At 33.2% G+C, this 16,087-nt stretch overlaps 1 protein-coding gene across 1 annotated transcript; it reads right to left on the minus strand.

Annotated features, from left to right (window-relative positions):
- Positions 1 to 345: 345 nt before the first annotated feature.
- On the minus strand, positions 346 to 2,613 carry LOC110660408 (insulin-degrading enzyme-like 1, peroxisomal). The gene is made up of 5 exons (XM_058142898.1): positions 2,462 to 2,613; positions 2,329 to 2,380; positions 2,171 to 2,257; positions 945 to 1,067; positions 346 to 780 (listed from the first exon to the last, which is right to left on the minus strand). The coding sequence occupies exons 1-5, from the start codon at positions 2,566 to 2,568 to the stop codon at positions 658 to 660; spliced, it is 492 nt and encodes a 163-aa protein (XP_057998881.1). The 5' UTR covers positions 2,569 to 2,613; the 3' UTR covers positions 346 to 657.
- Between the last annotated feature and the right edge of the window lie 13,474 nt (positions 2,614 to 16,087).

Consider the following 16,087-nt stretch of genomic DNA (forward strand, 5'->3'; position numbering starts at 1 on the left):
CTTATAAGAACAATTCATTTTTATTTAAGAAATTCGAATCTGTTTAACAATTTTTTTCAGATATTTTTATTTTATATGTACACATTAGAATAATATCATTTTCTATCCTCCCATGCAGTCTTTCTGCATACTTCAATTATACGGTGACTTCTCAATGCAGAGTGAGGAAAAAAATAAAATAAAATAAAATAAAAATAAAGAAAAAGAAAAAGAAAAAAGAAGCTTAGGCTAATCAACCTTCTACATTAAATTTTACCATATAGCTCTTATCTGACCGATTGATGAACATTCAGGCAAAAATGTATTAGTCTGAAACAAGAGCAAATACAATAAGCAATTATTACATATCCAGAATTGCGATTCATGATTGTGTCCTAAGCAGGAACCATCATTCCAGTACTTAAAAAATCACCTCAATTAATGCTTGTTTTCCTGATATATTCTTGTCAGTATTTTCACTTCACTTGAAATGGAGAAGCTTATACATCATTTTTTTTTTCAGTTTAAAAGTTGGAAAACAGGTTCAATACTTACAACTTTGTACGACCAGCACATCCTTTGAAGGAACTGTAAAGAGGTTGTGATCTTCTGAAACTAAAAATATCATCTATCTGAACCTTGTTCGGCTTAGCTTCCTCACTTCTATCTGACATGTACTCAAGTGAATGTAGGCTTCCATAAACGCGTATGCTCAATGTCCTCTTTTGAGGCGCCAATTCTTATATATTCGTTGAAAAAATCAATAAATTCTTGTTTTGTAAGCTCCTCTAGTGCTGCAACCTGTATTAATGTCATCCATAAGGGCAAAGTTGCATCGTGCTCTAGGATTTTGGGATTAATTGTGTATCGGTTGGGGAGTTGTACTCCACCAGCTTCTAAAAGTTCCACAGATTTGTAATTGTTTGAATTATGGAAGTGTTTCAAAGCAATTATGATACTCATACCTCACATTCTTTGCGGTCAAACTTGAAAGTCCCAATAACAATCTCATGCCAATAAAATCCAGATTCTTCCCATAAATTCTTGTGCTTCTCAAGTTTCATATCAATCAATGCCTTAACATTGCTCTGCACAACAGCCAGTTTATTAGTTATTTTACAATGAAAGGTGGCAATGGGCAATCCTTTCAAAATCTAAACTTTGCTGATGACTAACCAAAAAGTCCAGTTGGAAATATGAAGTCTCAAAACAAATAGATTATAAACAAATAATAATGATATTAATTAGGGCCTGTTTGGCATTACTGTTGAAACTGTTATTAAGAAAATTATTTTTTTAAATATACTAGTTAGAGAGTATTAAAAAATAATTAAAAATTAAATTTGATCAGTTTTAGTCATAAAAACACTAAAATAACAAAACAGTTTTTTCTAAACTGCTTTTCTCAACAGCATCTAAAATTATGCTTTTATTCAGAAAAGCAGTTTCAGGCTCTGAAATTCAATGCCAAACAGGGCCTTAATTGTTATTACCACTGTTGCTATGTATAGGATACTGTAATTAATAGCCAAAACTCTGCTCAACATGCAAATTATCTTGTGACAAGTGAATTCAATGACCAAACTAATATGCTGAAGTGTTTTATTGACAAGCTAGTAATCACTTCATTTTCAAGCAACAAGAACTTCTGACTGTTTGTAGAACAGTTAAAATGAATTGGACAACCAGTACTTCAACTTCAAACATTAATTTTCTCGAGTATCATTTAGGTTACTAACATGAGACTCTTAAAGATAGATACTTTAATGGTTGTGATACTGTTAATTCAGCAGCCTACAAAACAATTATTACTACATGGTAACTACTTGCACAGTAAACATAGCAATTAAGAGAAATTTTTAGTTGTCTTCATACAAGTAGCATATGAATACTGTTGCCTAATATTGTGCAGAGGTGGGTTCAAGATCATGTTCACGTCCATGGTCATGAATATTTTGGATTTATATCAAAATATATTCAAGTAAACTCAAATTAGTCATTAATTAATTTATCTTTAAACTAGGTTATATCATGTTGTGTTTAGGCTATGCATTTTTTTTTTATGTCATAATTTGATCTCTCAATGAATTTTTGCTGCGTTCAGATAGTATGATTAAGTACTTCAAGATGAAGTCCAAATAAATATGCAGAAAAAAAAAAAAGGCCATTAACTACTTATCTCTGATCTCACCTTGAACTCCTCATCAGTCATCTCATAAATTTTATTTTCAAACAACTTGAGGAATGCCTCGACTCTCAAATCAATATACCCCGGATCCTGTCCAGTTCACCAAGATCAATTTAGACTACGGCCGAAATTCACAAAAAAAAAAAAAAATTGCTGCATACCTTTACTGTAGATTGAACGACAAACTGTACTCCATGAATACCATAATCGTTCCTACATAGTTTGATAAGTTCAACTGTATTATATGTATCTGAAGTTTAATGAAATGTTTGCGGAAAACATAATTTTACATACCTCCGTGTGAGGTAAGTAATGTACCCAAGTTGTTCAACTGTTCTCAGCTGATGGAAGGCTGCTTGCTTTGCAATAAGAGTAAAAAGCTGAAGTTTCACATTCAGCATAAATTCATCTTGATGGACCTAGATAATTCAATTAATGGATTCAGCAACTGCATCATCTCTCCACCAAAATAAATTTTTTCTTTAGTCAAATCAAATGGCCTGGCAAACATAGGAATAAATGAATTCAGAGCAATGGATTCAGAAAAAGCAAGCAGCTTCACTGTAGGCTTTTTTTAACTGCTCCCCATTTTCAAATTCAAGAAGAGCGGGCCATGTAGAGAATGTCCAGATATATATGGTATAAAGAGAAGAAAAGAATGCAAAAGAACAGGGAATTTCTTCCATTTAGGCTCTGACCAGACGAAGACATTGTTGAAAAATTTTCCACTTCTCCCCTTTAAACTCTACTGAATAACGTCTCAACCAAAACAGTTGTCTTTCCATCAAGTACCATTGAATGTTTCACCCTCTAAAGGACAGGACCAAAATAAACGAGAATGAGTCCTTGAGCTTTTAACATAACACTAATTCTCAAATTAGGTTTTATGGTCAGTGGCAATTCACGCTTTAATCCCACCATTATGATACTAGCAAAATCTGAACTGAACATCCCAGCAAATGGTAGAACCATCCAAACCAATAAGGCATTCAAATTTTAGTGAGGAAAGGAAGAAAAGAGAAGGTCTGATCAATAATATTTGAGTATGATGAATCATATGCATTAGAAATTATGAAAACATGTGTGCTATTACTTTTGTTTTGGCAATTTCAAGTTTAGGCTCCTACTGAAGTTGAAGAAGTATTTTGTGCATAAGTTCCATACGGTAGAAAATTAGCAAAGATATAAATTGTGAAAATGTAGTTAAGTAACAATATTGTTAGTTATATGGCTTGAAATTTGGATAGGTCTTCATGGACTCGATTTGTGACCTGACCCAAAAGTTTTGTGTTGCTACCCAAATAGAATATTTTGTGAGTTAGTCGGGTGTGTCTGAGGGTTGGTCTTTCAGGATGTCATATATGTGAAGTGTGTGTGTATGGGCTATATAAAAATAAAAACTCTGTTAAAATTGTCATGATTTTAATAAAAATATAAAATTTATGCGTGTGTTCTATTTATAAAAAAAAAAAACATAAAATTTATTAAAAAATATTGATGTTTATCACTTAAAATATCATGATATAAAAAATTAATGTGTGGTGAGTTTAAAAAGGTGTTTAATCTAATCATTATGCTACATGATGTTTTATAGGTACATATAATCTTTTTAAAATTAAGAGGCTTTGAATTTAAATTTTAATAAGAACTAAATAATAAAATTAAAAAATTTGGCATTGATTTGTGGTACATCCCAAAAATGATAACTTTTGAAGGGCTCACAAGCAATTATGAAAAGGTGGAGAGGGGGGAAGGCATAAACGAGTTGAAACATGAAAAGAAAAACGAGTGACACAGCAAGAAAGAGAGAGGAAAGTCAGAAGCCAAGATTGCAGGAAATATCACCATATATACCAATACTCTCATTAGTCTCTCCACCACCTCATGATCTTCTCTTTCTCTCTCTTTCTCTCTCTCTCTTTCTCTCTCTCAGGCGAAGGAACAAAAGAGAGAGCTTTTCAGCTTTCAGGCATTTACACGAAGAAGATTTTGTTTCTGTAGAGACAGAGATGGGCAAGTACGTGGAATTGTTGGATGCTGGGGTCAGAATTGCTGGAAGATTTTATTCTCACTGCCCACATACTGCTCGCATGTACTACCATCCTCCCTCTAACTCCGATGACAACCACCACCACCATCACCATCACGACGGCCATGACGGTGGAAGTGTCAGTCACGCGCCGGTTCAGGATTCTACACGGATATCCAGTTGTGGAGTCAAGGCCGCTAAGGTGTTTGATGCCTCTGATTGGATGTTTTACTCTGTAATGTAGAAAGAAGAAATTAGTGCCCAACATACATTTTTTTGACCACTTGATTGATTAATTTGATTGGAGAGAATTATAGGAAAATTTTCTTGATATTTATTCAGTTTTTGAGTATCACTGGTTCTGATTCTTTTATCTATTTGGCTTGATCTTGTTCTGATTCATAGCAGGTGGAACTAGAAATTTGCCTAAAATAAATATTAAAAATTAAAAAAGTTAAAATTTTGATAAAAATATACAGACTAAAATAAATATATAAAATATTTAATGATCAAAATTAAATAATATAAAATATAGATAAAATTTACAAAAAAGTGTGAAGGCCAAGAAAAATATAAAAATATTAAAGAGGTAAGCAATATTTAAAAAAAAAAACACTAAAATTTATAAATAAAATTTAATTAGAAAAATTCTAGAGGGGTAAACAATAATTTTTTAAAAATTATATTAAAAAATTTGGGGGATGCCCCCTCATTGTCGGTGACGACTGGTAGAGTCGATTGTGGTAATGACAAAGATTATATATAAATTCAAAATATATATTTTTAAAATTTTTGTATATTAAATTAAAAAATAAAATTAAAATTAATTGTATACATTAAAATTATAAATAATTATGCACAAATCATATATATATATATATATATATATATATATATATATATATATATATATATATATGAATGTCTTCAATGTTTAAGAAAAATAAACTATGAAAATTACAACAACTTTATGTTAAAAAATGCTTTAAATGTCCATACTTCTTTTAGAAGATGTTTTTAGCATAGAAACATGACAATATTTAAATGTGTAAAGATGATAAATTTTTTATTCGATATGAATATATTAGTCTCAAAAATATAATAAAAAAATATTATTTACTCATTGTATTCATGTAAAAGTTAGATATAGAATAAAATGTTGAAACACATTTGAAGTATTTTTGGCAAACCCTTCAAATTAACTAGAAGTTATATATTTGCTAAGTGCACAGCAACAATTGTCAAAGACTTCAGTTAAGCTTTCACTGATTATTGCATTACAAAATGAAGTTTTCATTTTTGTCATCAAAATTTTAATACTAGGTCAATTATTGCCATAATTAATAAATTATGAAATATAGAAATTTACAATTTCTTTTTCCAAAAATGTTCTAAGTTTTATAATTTTGGAGTTTAATCAAACTATCAAAGACATCCATATTTAATAAAAAAAATTCTATTTATATAATTTAATTAAGAAATAAATTTAAGTTAAATTCTTTTTTGTTTTAAAGATGCTATGAGAAGTTAGTACTACATTTTACACATTAAGTTAAACTTAAAAGTTTAAATCCATATTACCATATCTTTTATTTTGTAGAAGATTTGTATTTCAAAATATAAATTGAAGTACTATGAGATTTGTTTTTAACGTAAGTGCATGTGAGGATTCTTTTAATATATGTAAATGCTACCCATATGATATCCCTCAACAAGCTCTAGGGTTTGTTTATCTATAGAAACAATTTTTTGTTTACCATTTTCTATTAGTTTTTATTTTTCAGGGAAAATAAGGGAAAACATGGAAAACATTTTTACCTCTCAATAATAGAAAATAGTTTTCTAATTAAAAGATTAAAAGAATTGTTCATATCCTTAATAATTAAAAGAAATAAATCATTAAAAAAATATTTAAATTTCATTTTATTATTAAAATTATTTAGTATGTGTTATTCATTTATTTTATAATAATATAATTATTTTTTTATCATTATAATTTTTTTTAAAATAATTATTTAATTTTAGTTATGAAAATTATAGTATAATTTTGATTATAGAAAAGTCATTTTTTTCCATTTAAAAAACAAGACTTTTGTTATAAAAGAAAATAGTGTAAATAAAGCTGTTTTCTAAATCTCAGTTAAATTTAGAAAATCGACACATTTGAATATGAAACTTTGTTTTTTAATATTTTTAGAAAACTACTTTAGTTTTCCATAAGTAAACATGCCCCTAATTTCTTTTAAAAGCTAATTCTATAACACCCCGAATTTTTAATATAATTATTTTATATGTAAATATTAATATTTTATTATATTAAATATTTTAGAAATTTATTAGAAATTTTTTGAATTTTTAATATCGGGTTTGATTTTTCAAAAATAATAAACTTTATCGATTTTTAAAAATTAATTTAAAGACCACATGATAAAATTAAAAATATATTTGGACTCTAAATTTTTTATTTATTTTTTTAAAATTTTTTGAAATTTTCGGGGCTTGTTTTGGATCCTAGAGGATAGTAAAAATTTTAATTTTGGGTATTCTGAATCAAACAGGATCGAATCAAACCGATTGAATCGAACCGTCCCATTTTCTCCTTTTTTTTTTCCCTCCCTCGTGCGCCCCCTGTGACGCCCCTCACCCGTCTATTGTGTAGCCGAGCAAAAAGTGCCACATTCGGTGCCAGAGCACCCTATCTTGTCTTGTCATGTCCATTGTAAATTTTAATGTCATTTAAGTCAAGTAATTTATGTGTAGAATTTTTTTTTTATATCTTATTTCTGTGGAGACCCAGACAGAGCCTCCCCTGTTTTATTAGCATCTGGCGGGTTCCACTAATCACTTGTTAACATGTCCATATTCATTTCACACATTTCCATATCATATTCTCTTGTATCATATCATTTACAATTATTTATGAGATCTAAAAATGAAGTATCATCTATTGCATTCATATAGAAATTCATAGATAATAAATTACAAGTTTTCATTTCAATCTCAAAGTTTAATTACAAGTCCAAAATGAAATACATCATGACTAAACATAATGAACTAAAATACTAGTCTACACATGGGCCCTACCAAAATACAAATGATCGGTGAGGTGACTCGATCGGTGGCGATCCGGTGGAACTCATCCAAATACTACCGTGGCATCACGATCTTCGATACCTACGCGATGGAAAACCAACGCGCTAAGCATAATGCTTAGTGGTGCATAATTTATAATAACAATAATTAAACAATTGAATTAATATTTACAAATCATAATTTCTGGGTCTTTTACATTTTTATTGCTCTTTGGAAACAATTAACATTATTGGGATCTTTCCTGTTTACTTATTGTATATTCGTGATTAATTAATTATTATCAATGCCCATGAAACCTATAACAAATTATAAAAGCTGGATACACGGAGTATACGGTTAGACAGCCATATGTCTACCCTCAGATACATCCTGGTGCACGAGGCCACCGTCGCACGAGACTCATCGCCGCTTGTAAAGCCGTAAATAAAGTAGGCACAATGGCCGAAGTAGGCATATAGCCTGTAGAACAATCACACCGCATATATTGCCAGTTCATGATTTGCTCTGTAAGCAGTAATGCTATCTGTGGTCCCTAATTGGTATACCAATTTATCCAAACTAAATAAATAAGTCTAGGTATACTATGGGCAATTAAACATTTTTAATTATTTTAGCACTATTCATCATTACTATTTTCTGGTACCGTTAATTAGTACCATAAATTTCATATTAATCGGACATTAGTCCCAATTTACATATTCATATCATTTTTAATATTTAATTATCCTTATGAGTATTTTAATTATCATATATAGCATTTTTCCCATGAACCTTTCTTTAGGTTCATGTTGATGTGTTATCTTTATCTAAGAATTTGACTAGGTTAGGATGTCTATTTAGTCACACTTTCTTCATAACAATTGCTCCTCTATGTTTAAACTTGAATTTCAGTTTTTGAATCACTGAATTTGGAGTTATAGAACTCAAGTTATGGTCAAAATACCATAACTGGTCCCTTTGCCTCTAAGCTGTCCAGAATTTACAATTCCTGGTCAATAAACTTTGACCAGTCATTTGATCATTTTATGGTCATTTTTAGACTTAGGTTCCTTCACAAGATATGTTCCTCTATGTCTTAGGGACTCCCAGGTACAATTTCATAATTTTTCAAGCTTGGTATAGTGAGTTATGGTCAATGTATTAACCTAGATTCTCAGTCCTATAAGGGCAAAAACTAACTTCAGGGCAATATGTTTGACCCTCTTTTTAGGGTCTTTACACTTGGAATTTGGCAAAGGTGTCTAAATCAATATTGTAGTCCTAAGTATCATGTTTCCAGATCATATTGGCACATCTCAAATGGAATTTCCTAGTGGGAGTTATGGCCAAATGAACACACGGGTATCAAATGGCATTCTGGGTTCAACTTAACATTTTCCAGATTTCAATTCCTAATTTTGGCTAATATTTTCCCTAGGATGCAATGGTTTCTAGAGCTTGGTCAAAACATAAAAATTGTTGTGCTGTGTCTTATAAAACTTTTGGCACTAGTTTCACTCAATTTGCAGCTTTGGAGACCAAGTTATGGCATTTTTGCCAAAATTGGTCAAGCATACCAAAGGAACAGTATTTTGGACAATTTCTGGGTTGGCAGTTTTAGTGACTCAACTTGTGCTAACAGTTTGATTTGGTTAAAAGCAAAACTGGGTTAAGTGGTCCTCATGAAAAATGTAGCCCTATGTCTAAACTTTCCATGGTTAAAATTTTAGGTCATTTGGACCAGTATAGAGAGAGTTATGACCAAATGAACACGTACTGTTCATTTGGTCATTTTCTGGGTTGGCAGTTTCAGTGACCCAACTTGTGCTAACAATTTGAATTGGTTAAAGGCAAAACTGGGTTAAGTGGTCTTCATGAAAAGTGTAGCCCTATGTCTAAACTTTCCATGGTTAAAATTTTAGGTCATTTGGACCAGTATAGAGAGTTATGACCAAATGAACACGTACTGTTCATTTGGTCATTTTCTGGGTTGGGTTGCAGGGAAATCAGAATTTGGGCAGTATTTAGGTCAAGTTTTGGACAGAATTTGGGCATGGTTTCTTCATGGAAAATGGGCTATTTTGGGTCTAGTTTCACCTCCAATTGGCCTCATACCAATTGAGGTCACACAATTTTATTTATGGCCTAAAATGTACACTGCCCTCAACAAACACAACCTGCAGAAAATTGACACTTCCAAAACTCAATCTCCTCCAACTTCCTTACTTCAATTTGCATGCAATACACTTCTATAAGCAACAATCTCATCCCAATAGATCAATTTCAACATTTTACACAAAGTCCTCAACATTTACACAAACCCTATTTTTCAAAGTTTCAAATTTACACAAACACTACACAATCAAACACCCAAACATTTCAACTAATTACACATTCTCATAGAACCATTTTTCATCACTTAAAAGCAATAAATTTCAAGTTCCATGGCTGCCAAAAATTCAAGGGTTCTTTCCTCTAGATTTTCTTTTTGTTTTAATGGTATTTATGCTTAGCTAAACATGCTTTTCATGTTTAATAAAGAGAAGAAGAGGGATTAGTGCACTAACCTTTTTGGGTGTCTTACCAAACTTCAATTTCTCTTCTTCAAATGGGTATCTAAAGCTTCCTTAGGGTGTAGGGAGTATTTTTTGTAAAGGGAGCTATGAGCTTTGGTGTGTGGAAGCTTGGAAAATCAAGCTTGAAAGCTTGACAAAAATGGTGGAGAGGGAGCACAAGGGTGGACGGCAAGAGAGAGGGAGAGTGGGGAAGAAGATGGAGAGAAAAGTAGGTGGGTTTTGTCTCTTGTGCTTTATATATTTATTTTTTTTATTGTACTTAATTTTGTTTTAAATTTTCATAAGCTTATTTTTTTCTTTTCTTTAAATGCCATAAGTCTTTTTATTTTCCTTTCTTTTCTTTTCTTTCCTTTTCTTTTCTTGCTCTTTCCATTTTCCAAATTCAAATTTATATAATTAATTTATGTTAATTATTCTATTTCCAAATTTTAATTTGACATTTAAGTCAAAATTTACCTCTAGGGGTAAAATGACTAAAATGCCTTTCATGGTGCTCATCGGATTATTTTTATTTTTTTATACCAATTAATAAATTCTCTAAATTTTATTTTATTTCTCAAAATTTTTCCTATATTTTTTTTTAATATTTATTTCATTAATTTATGCCTCCTCACTATAGTTTAAGTGTAGTTCCAGACATCCTGACTGTCCGAATAGACATTAGTCGTCCGAATAAGAAATGTATGGACTACCTACGGTGAGGGCGTTATAATTCTTCCCCTCTAAATAAAATTTCGTCCTCGAAATTTACACAGTGTAATTAATCGAGGGATCGCTATCTCCTTGTCTTTTCACCTTTTTGTGTTATAATACTTTACTTTTTTTTTTTTTTAGTCTGTCTTATTAATCCTTATTCTACAATCTTATCCTTATCTCGATTTACTATTGAAAATACGTAGCTCTACACAATAGTCCCATGTCAGATCAGAATTTGCGACAAAGACAAACATCAAGAGCATTGCATAGTTACTACGGTATATCTCAATAAACTAACTCTTTTTTTTTTTTTTCAAACAGTTTTGTACTCATCTTCTTTCATCTCATATACAGCCTCCTTCTCATTTCCATATATTATCTTTAACACGATCCTTTTCGGTTGATAATCTACAATCACCTGGTGACCTAAAGGGTTGGTGACAAGTATGTCATCTTCTGACCCATCTATCGGTATCCTCTTTCAACAGGAGGTACAATGCATTTATAGGGGTGAACATAGTTAGGGTTTATCAATACATACTTAAAGGTATTATAATTAGGAAATGTACCTCTGATAACATCTACCAGATTTGGCTCCTCTCGAGCCATAGCGTACACGCGGGATGCTACTTCAACCTCGGGGTGTTCTATAGTCTTAGAAGCTCTCTGTGATGTACCAGCTATCTCTGGTCTCATCGGTCTTCTACCCCTCTATACTGTCGGGGCAGACTTCTGAGTCTGTGGTGGAGCTGTGGGAGCACTCCTCTGTGGGCAATCTCTCAAAAAAATGCTCAATGGACCCACATCTGAAACATCCACCCGTTAGCAATCTACACTTTCCTCTGTGGTTCTTCCTACAATGTGTACAAACTGGCATCGGGGTTGATCTCCGTGCTATAGGACCCACAGAATTGCCAATTGATACACTCATCTGACCTCCTCTCCTGGGTAAATCGTAACCTCTGCCTCGTTCTCGCTCTGATCTAACCCTAAGACCCCGGGTCTCTTGCTCTATGCAGAAATGCTACTGGATCGGCCAGTCCGCACTCTCTTGAATTTCCTGTCTCTCCTAAACTGCTCATCATTTCTAACTCTTTCTACTGGGGTCCTATATACTAGCTGGGGAGGTGGTGGCATAGCTCCAGTGACCTGACGGAGCAATTGAGTCATTTGCTCTAGGAAGGCCTGTTGTGTCCTTACTAAAGTACCCAACGATGGTTCTGCTCACGCCATCGCACTTCGATTAAACGCAGTGCAAAGCGTGACTCTCTACTTCCTCCTCTATCGGTCTTGGAGGTCCGTGCTCTGAAGGATCAGATGTCATCAATCCTATAAAACAGACAAAGAACAGATCTGCATTAGTGTCACCTCGACTCTATCTAAAGGCCCATGCATGTGATGCAACTATTTCTTTCTATCTATCTAGGTCTAGGATCGCCTAAACCTGGCTCTGATACCAAATTGTTACAGCCCGATCCTTCTCCAGTTAGTATTGTCCGCTTTGGCCCATGGGCCTCACGGATTTGTCCCTTGGGAGGTTTCATTCCCAAAAGCGCGCTGACCAGGTGAGGAAAGCTCCCACATATATGGCCCAAATCTTTTCTTCCCGTTTCCGATGTGGGACACGGTTTCTACCCAGCGTGGCTGGTTGAACAAGCACGCCCCAACCCCATCCCCGGTCGTGACAAGCCCACTGGCCCACTGCGCGTCCTCGCACCACACACCGTACTAGAGGAGTCCACTGATATTACCAATAGCTGATCCTTCTCCAGTTAGTATTGTCCGCTTTGGCCCATGGGCCTCACGGTTTTGTCCCTTGGGAATGAAACCTCCCAAGGGACAAATCCGTGAGGCCCATGGGCCAAAGCGGACAATACTAACTGGAGAAGGATCAGGCTGTTACAATTGGCTCTGATACCACTAAATGTGACGCCCCTCACCCGTCTATTGTGTAGCCGAGCAAGAAGTGCCACATTCGGTGCCGGAGCACCCTATCTTGTCTTGTCATGTCTATTGTAAATTTTAATGTCATTTAAGTCAGGTAATTTATGTGTAGAATTTTTTTATATCTTATTTCGTGGAGACCAGCATGAGCCTCCTGCTTTATTAGCATCTGGCGGGTTCCACTAATCACTTGTTAACATGTCCATATTCATTTCACACATTTCCATATCATATTCTCTTGTATCATATCATTTACAATTATTTATGAGATCTAAAAATGAAGTATCATCTATTGCATTCATATAGAAATTCATAGATAATAAATTACAAGTTTTCATTTCAATCTCAAAGTTTAATTACAAGTCCAAAATGAAATACATCATGACTAAACATAATGAACTAAAATACTAGTCTACACATGGGCCCTACCAAAATACAACAGACCGGTGAGGTGACTACGATCGGCGCGATCCGGCCTGAACTCATCCAAATACTACTGTGGCGATCACGATCTTGATCTCACGCGATGGAAAACCAACGCGCTAAGCATAATGCTTAGTGGTGCATAATTTATAATAACAATAATTAAACAATTGAATTAATATTTACAAATCATAATTTCTGGGTCTTTTACATTTTTTTTATTTACACTTTGGAAACAATTAACATTATTGGGATCTTTCCTGTTTACTTATTGTATATTCAGTATTAATTAATTATTATCAATGCCCATGAAACCTATAACAAATTATAAAAGCTGGATACACAGGAGTATACGGGTTAGACAGCCATATGTCTACTCAGATACATCCGCAGCACGAGGCCACCGTCGCACGAGACTCATCAGGCTTGTAAAGCCAGAAATAAAGTAGGCACAATGGCCAGTAAGTAGGCATATAGCCTGTAGAACAATCACACCAGACATATATTGCCAGTTCATGATTTGCTCTGTAAGCAGTACTGCTATCTGTGGTCCCTAATTGGTATACCAATTTATCCAAACTAAATAAATAAGTCTAGGTATACTATGGGCAATTAAACATTTTTAATTATTTTAGCACTATTCACTGTTACTATTTTCTGGTACCGTTAATTAGTACCATAAATTTCATATTAATCGGACATTAGTCCCAATTTACATATTCATATCATTTTTAATATTTAATTATCCTTATGAGTATTTTAATTATCATATATAGCATTTTTCCCATGAACCTTTCTTTAGGTTCATGTTGATGTGTTATCTTTATCTAAGAATTTGACTAGGTTAGGATGTCTATTTAGTCACACTTTCTTCATAACAATTGCTCCTCTATGTTTAAACTTGAATTTCAGTTTTTGAATCACTGAATTTGGAGTTATAGAACTCAAGTTATGGTCAAAATACCATAACTAGTCCCTTTGCCTCTAAGCTGTCCAGAATTTACAATTCCTGGTCAATAAAATTTGACCAGTCATTTGATCATTTTATGGTCATTTTTAGACTTAGGTTCCTTCACAAGATATGTTCCTCTATGTCTTAGGGACTCCCAGGTACAATTTCATAATTTTTCAAGCTTGGTATAGTGAGTTATGGTCAATGTATTAACCTAGACTCTCAGTCCTATAAGGGCAAAAACTAACTTCAGGGCAGTATGTTTGACCCTCTTTTTAGGGTCTTTACACTTGGAATTTGGCAAAGGTGTCTAAATCAATATTGTAGCCCTAAGTATCATGTTTCCAGATCATATTGGCACATCTCAAATGGAATTTCCTAGTGGGAGTTATGGCCAAATGAACACACGGGTATCAAATGGCATTCTGGGTTCAACTTAACATTTTCCAGATTTCAATTCCTAATTTTGGCTAATATTTTCCCTAGGATGCAATGGTTTCTAGAGCTTGGTCAAAACATAAAAATTGTTGTGCTGTGTCTTATAAAACTTTTGGCACTAGTTTCACTCAATTTGCAGCTTTGGAGACCAAGTTATGGCATTTTTGCCAAAATTGGTCAAGCATACCAAAGGAACAGTATTTTGGACAATTTCTGGGTTGGCAGTTTTAGTGACTCAACTTGTGCTAACAGTTTGATTTGGTTAAAAGCAAAACTGGGTTAAGTGGTCTTCATGAAAAATGTAGCCCTATGTCTAAACTTTCCATGGTTAAAATTTTAGGTCATTTGGACCAGTATAGAGAGTTATGACCAAATGAACACGTACTGTTCATTTGGTCATTTTCTGGGTTGGCAGTTTCAGTGACCCAACTTGTGCTAACAATTTGAATTGGTTAAAGGAAAAACTGGGTTAAGTGGTCTTCATGAAAAGTGTATCCCTATGTCTAAACTTTCCATGGTTAAAATTTTAGGTCATTTGGACCAGTATAGAGAGAGTTATGACCAAATGAACACGTACTGTTCATTTGGTCATTTTCTGGGTTGGGTTGCAGGGAAATCCGAATTTGGGCAGTATTTAGGTCAAGTTTTGGACAGAATTTGGGCATGGTTTCTTCATGGAAAATGGGCTATTTTGGGTCTAGTTTCACCTCCAATTGGCCTCATACCAATTGAGGTCACACAATTTTATTTATGGCCTAAAATGTACACTGCCCTCAACAAACACAACCTGCAGAAAATTGACACTTCCAAAACTCAATCTCCTCCAACTTCCTTACTTCAATTTGCATGCAATACACTTCTATAAGCAACAATCTCATCCCAATAGATCAATTTCAACATTTTACACAAAGTCCTCAACATTTACACAAACCCTATTTTTCAAAGTTTCAAATTTACACAAACACTACACAATCAAACACCCAAACATTTCAACTAATTACACATTCTCATAGAACCATTTTTCATCACTTAAAAGCAATAAATTTCAAGTTCCATGGCTGCCAAAAATTCAAGGGTTCTTTCCTCTAGATTTTCTTTTTGTTTTAATGGTATTTATGCTTAGCTAAACATGCTTTTCATGTTTAATAAAGAGAAGAAGAGGGATTAGTGCACTAACCTTTTTGGGTGTCTTACCAAACTTCAATTTCTCTTCTTCAAATGGGTATCTAAAGCTTCCTTAGGGTGTAGGGAGTATTTTTTGTAAAGGAGCTATGAGCTTTGGTGTGTGGAAGCTTGGAAAATCAAGCTTGAAAGCTTGACAAAAATGGTGGAGGGAGCACAAGGGTGGACTGCAAGTGAGAGGGAGAGTGGGGAAGAAGATGGAGAGAAAAGTAGGTGGGTTTTGTCTCTTGTGCTTTATATATTTATTTTTTTATTGTACTTAATTTTGTTTTAAATTTTCATAAGCTTATTTTTTTCTTTTCTTTAAATGCCATAAGTCTTTTTATTTTCCTTTCTTTTCTTTTCTTTCCTTTTCTTTTCTTGCTCTTTCCATTTTCCAAATTCAAATTTATATAATTAATTTATTTTAATTATTCTATTTCCAAATTTTAATTTGACATTTAAGTCAAAATTTACCTCTAGGGGTAAAATGACTAAAATGCCTTTCATGGTGCTCATCGGATTATTTTTATTTTTTTATACCAATTAATAAATTCTCTAAATTTTATTTTATTTCTCAAAATTTTTCCTATATTTTTTTAATATTTATTTCATTAATTTATGCCTCC

The sequence above is a fragment of the Hevea brasiliensis genome, unplaced genomic scaffold (assembly GCF_030052815.1).
Source record: "Hevea brasiliensis isolate MT/VB/25A 57/8 unplaced genomic scaffold, ASM3005281v1 Scaf89, whole genome shotgun sequence".
In the NCBI taxonomy this organism is placed as follows: domain Eukaryota; kingdom Viridiplantae; phylum Streptophyta; class Magnoliopsida; order Malpighiales; family Euphorbiaceae; genus Hevea; species Hevea brasiliensis.